General features: G+C 39.4%; 1 protein-coding gene across 1 annotated transcript; it reads right to left on the reverse strand.

Annotated features, from left to right (window-relative positions):
- Positions 1 to 3,832: 3,832 nt before the first annotated feature.
- Positions 3,833 to 5,242, reverse strand: LOC308282685 (E3 ubiquitin-protein ligase TRIM39-like; the record flags this gene model as incomplete). The annotated part of the gene is made up of 1 exon (XM_080723075.1): positions 3,833 to 5,242. The coding sequence occupies one exon, from the start codon at positions 5,240 to 5,242 to the stop codon at positions 3,833 to 3,835; it is 1,410 nt and encodes a 469-aa protein (XP_080579201.1).
- Between the last annotated feature and the right edge of the window lie 215 nt (positions 5,243 to 5,457).

Here is a 5,457-nt window from a genome sequence, read left to right on the forward strand (position 1 = left end):
AGACAGTTAGACACATAGGCCTACAGTTTCAGAATCACTTCCTGTAGATTACACTGCAGGTTGGTTTTAACCAGCTTTCACATGCACACTCATGCATCCACATGAACCCGCATGAACTGGCACACACACTAACTCAGTGTCAATGTTTTACAAGATCTTATATGGTCTGTGCCCACCGCCCCTCAGGAAATTCATAAAGAGGACGCCTGATAGAGGAATCCACTAGAGCGGATTGTGAAATGCATGCAGCACATGCAAACCACATTCTGACAAAATGTCCTCTCAGTACAGGGTTGTTCAGCATGGAATAACCTTCCATTGGCCATAAGAGATTGTCCCACGTTTCCATCCTTTAAGTAGGCCTACAATAAAAAAAAAAGGTTACTTGATAATTATCATTATTATGATTAGTTGTGTTACTGACTATATCTACTGCATAGCCTACTGTGTTCTATTCGTCTGTCATTCAATGTTATATGAGATACTTTAATGGTTTCCTGTGGAAATAAGCTTAGTCTTTTCTAGGATCTCCTTTTAGTTGACCTTGTACCAGTGAACTGTACCGTCATGAAACTGTACCTTTTCCTATGCAAACTTCTAATAAAGTCTTCAATCAATCAATCAAAACAACTTTTCATAATCATGTGCTTTATTTAACAACGTATCCTGTTCTACTTGAAAGCAATACTGTACTAGCTATTATATTATAGCTAACATCTTTATATGATATCTAAATCTGATAGATATTCAGCAGGTAGGGATCATATCTCTCTGACAGGTCATAGAATGTGTCCGGCAGCCTTAAACTGACATCAGTGAATTCAAAGATTATATTTTTGTACTTGCTGGATCCGATTATATCAATATAAACGTTAACTAAATAATTATTAAGTATAACGTATAAAACGTTCCCCTGCTGTTATTCCTATGTATTTATCAGGTTCCACATGGGAGAAAAGGATGTTATCTCAGCTGAATATCATTAAAAAAAAACTTTGATTTAAAACAATAACGTGACATTTCAAAAGGGTCCTGTTATCCCAAGTAACCCGTTTTAGTATTTAGGTGTTATCATTGTATTATCAGTGAGTCAAGTGACTCCAGCATTCCTAGTCTACTTCACCCCTCGTGGTATCATAAACTGTAATGTTTAAAATGTTTACTGACTTGTGACCTATGATAGTAACCATCAAAATGACATCACATTACACTTTATAATGTCATACATGTGGAACAGATAATTGTTATTTGATGCAACTGAACTCTAATCATACAAAATGTTGTGTGATATACTTTTATTTATTTGACTTACATAATTCCTTAAAGTTGTACCATGTAACTTTTTTTATAAAACAAATCTTAAAATTGTCCTAACTGTTAAATCGCTAAAGTTTTAGAACACCCACTCCGTGAATTTCAGCCTGTAAAGCCTTCTCTATATGTAAACTGCGATCCTTGCCGGGGACCGGATCTCGCGCCAAAATTGCGTCATCACACTACCGGCCAATCACAGCGAGGGTTATACAACTGCCGGCCAATCACAGCGCATCTTGAAGTGGGGTCGCTATGGCAGCCATATTTGTTGTCGCCCGTTTGTACCATCCCTTCTCTAGGTAATTTCGCCTACCAGGCAGGGTGAAGGAGTCCGTATCTCTGGAATTACTGAACGCACAGGAACAAGGGACCCCTCAAAAGATAGATCTCAGCGAGGTGGAGGCAGACGCGGGGGTCTGAAGGTACGAAAAACGGCCGAAAGACGCGGACGCGACCGCGGTTTGCTATAGGGCTAATGACCACTAGTTGGGCATCTTACACAGTATAGCTTTAATTTACACATTTATTTTCAAATCTACAATTTCATTAAAACTCAAAATAGAGCAAAAATAAAGCAAAATAGATGAGTTATAGAGTTTTATTTCGTAAAGAATATTTGAAAGATAGTTGATGAATAGTTACTAGTTGGTGAACCGTCAAAGAGTGGACCATATGGTTACATTGTCTCCAGTATGAGTCAAGTTGTTGCATGTCTGTCTACCCTCAGTTCTTGTCTCTCTACCACTAAATAATAATACAAAAATCAGTAAAAGCATTTTGAGATGAATAAAAAAAGGGATTCCAAAACTGTGTAGAAGGAGCGAGTACAGGAGTAAAAATATCATATTCGTCTGATACATTTTAATAGTAAAGCAGGGGTCTTCAACACGGGGTCCGGGACCCCTAGGGGGTCCTCAGAGTTATGACAGGGGGTCCTCCAAAACTTCCAATCCTTTTTATATTAACAATTTGAACCATAGTGTCCATATTCTGAGAACTGTAGCCAAAAATAGCCAATCTACAAGCTCACAATGCCTCGAGCTGCAAGGCGTTGTGAGCTTGTAGATCGGCTGTTTTTGGCAAAGAGGTTTGGTGTAGAGGCCTAGAGGGGAAAACAAGCAAACTAAGTACAGAGTAAAAGGTCAAGTTTATTAGGTAATGACGGCTCAAGTGGTTAAATATCTGAAAACACAAATTGACATGATTCCTAAATACACTGATGATTGTGCTGTCAAACAATGAAACTATATGGAATCTATGAAAAGGTTGTGGGGGTCCCTGCTTCATCTCTCTCTCAACTAAGGGGTCCTTTGCCTGAAAACGTTGAAGACCCCTGTAGTAAAGTATTAGACTCTTCAATATAATTTATACCAAAAATTACTTATTTTCCATCAATTACAAACCCCTTGATGCCTGAACCTATAAATTCAGTTGTCACTGTCTCGGTCAATTCTATCTTGATGCAAAGGAAACAGGTTCCCCACTTCAGTTCACTTTGCTTTTCACTCACTGAGAAACACAGAGGAAACCACACACATCCTGCTGCAGACAGCTGCATCTCAAAAACCAACTGCTTCTCTGAATTATACCATTCAGCAACTCTGAATGCGACAGCGATTCATTTATTTAATTTTGGATTCAAGAAGCATATGAAATAATATGCATACACATTCTTCTTTCACACCAACACATTCTAAACATATCTGTTGTTGATTTGTACATTCACATAATATACAGTTCCCCCTTGTGGTATCATAAACGTTAATGTTTAGAATACTGACCTGTGACCTATGATGATGGTAACCATCAAAATGACGTACTTTATAATGTCATACATGTGGAACAGATATTTGTTATTTGATGCAACTGAACTCGAATCATACAAAATATAGTGTGATAGACTTTTATTTATTTGACTAACATAATTGAAAGCATTAAAAGCATTTTGAGATTAATAAAAAAAAGGGATTCCATTTTATAAGAAAACTGTGTAGAAGTACAGGAGTAAAAATATCATATTCGTCTGATACATTTAATACAATTGTAAAGTTTTAGACTCTTCAATTAAATTTATACCTTAAAGGAGTAGTTCACCCCAAAAAATACTTATTTTACAAACCCCATGAAGCCTTTTTTTTTTCTTTTTTTTTCATTTCTTTTTCCATTCCTAAGCCAATAATTTGATAACCGGCAGAGACTCAATGGAGACTCTTTGAATAATATTACCACACTAACATCATTAAAATAACCATGATATTATTGAATGACTATTACTGATATTATTACACATCAAATAGACAGTGGACGCTAGATATGATCAACAGCTTTATAATTATTGATTATTTACTAGACCTTTATATTAAGATCCATAACTTGACATCATCAACATCTACCTGTATATTGATGACATGACATCACACACAGATCAGACTGTTACTTTACAACTGACACTTGTTCATGTTGAATGTCCTCGACCACAACAATCGTTCTAAAATTAACATCATCATCATCATCACGTCTAACTGCATTGTTCAAGAGTTACACTGAATTTCCTTGGTGCAATCCTCAGAGTATGGCAAGTGTTAAAGTATGGAAAGAGTGTGTCAGTGAAATAGTGTGTGAAGGTGTGTATGTGTGAGTTAGTATCAGGATCAGAGAATGTCAGCATTCCTCTGTTCAAGTCCAGCTGGACTCTGATCCTCTGGAGTTTCTGCTTCACAGAGATGTGAAGTGTGACTTTCTCTGATGAGGTGTGTGAATAATATTTACCTTTATCTAACCCTATTCTCCAGAATTGTCCAGATCCTTCTCCCTTCCTCTGGTAAGACCTTGCTAACACACCTACACCCCAGGATGGACTGCTTCCAACCTCAACATCCCAGCTGTGAGTTCCTGATTTCGGTTTAAAGCCCTCAGAACCCAGAACACGGCCATAGTAGTCAAACCTTTCTGGGTTGTCAGGAAGCTGCCGTCTCCCTCCCCATTTCACACTGGTCAGATCAGCAGACAGGGTGTATTGTGGATGGGCAGTGTTGGGGTCGAGAGTCACAGGAGTGTAGGAGACAATGTCCTTCATCTTGTACCAGACTCTGAAGGTCAGGTTGTCCAGGTGTTTGGCCTCGTCTATCAGTGCTCCTGAGACCGGCTGTGGGTCCTGCAGTGTGAACTGGACTATTTGCATTGTGGTCTTGTAGTTCTGCAGGAATGAGATGTGTTCAACTCTCAGCTCCTTCTCTATGACTCTGATTTTGTGTAAAAGGGTTGATATGTCTCTGTTCAGACCCTCAATCTTCATCCTCATCATCTGACTCTTCTGCTGCTCTTCCTCCCTCAGTGCTTTGATCATGGTCTTTTCTTCCTCTTGTAGAAACTGATGAAGCTTCGTAAACTGTTCCTTCATCTGCATCTCTGAGCGCCTGGTCTGGACCTTAATGTGTCCTACTATTTGATCATAGTTTGTTTTACATTTATTGAAGACCTCCAGTTTCTTGTGTAAAGACTTCAGTGATTTCTGGACTTCCTCCTTGTGATCCAGTGCAGCTTCATCGATGGGTCTAAATCTGTGGTTGGTGTGTTTTTTAGAATCTCGACACACAACACACACTGTCTGTTGACATTCCAGACAGAACAGTTTGAGTCTCTCACCATGCTGACTGCAGAGAACCTCAGGCCTTGAGGTTGAAGCGCTCTGTTGTCTCTCCCATATGAAGGCCTCACACAGGTTCTTCAGAGCCAGGTTTCTGGGTGGATCCACTGAATGTCTCTCCTTACAAACTGGACATTCCTTTATTACCTTCTGTCTCCACCATATCTGCAGACAGGCTTTACAGAAGCTGTGGCTACATGGCAGGAGAACAGGATCTTTAAAGATGTCACGACACACAGGACAGGAATAATCCTCTTCTGGGTGAGACGACCTGGAAGCCATTTTATCTCTGAGTGAAGCAATCGGTCGTGCTAGCGGTCCCTCTTCTAGAATGTTCCCTGACGTTTACTTCACCTTCAATCGTGGTTCTTGTTAAAGTCCATTCAGATGACAGAGTCAGCAACAGGTTCCTGTGGTCTGGGTCAGAATTCCCTCCTGTAGTTGAGTGTTTGATCTGATGGTAAATCTGATCGTCTATCGGACGCGTGTTAACCTTG

This window comes from Nannobrachium achirus (genome assembly GCF_963921795.1).
Source record: "Nannobrachium achirus genome assembly, chromosome: 4".
Classification (NCBI taxonomy): domain Eukaryota; kingdom Metazoa; phylum Chordata; class Actinopteri; order Myctophiformes; family Myctophidae; genus Nannobrachium; species Nannobrachium achirus.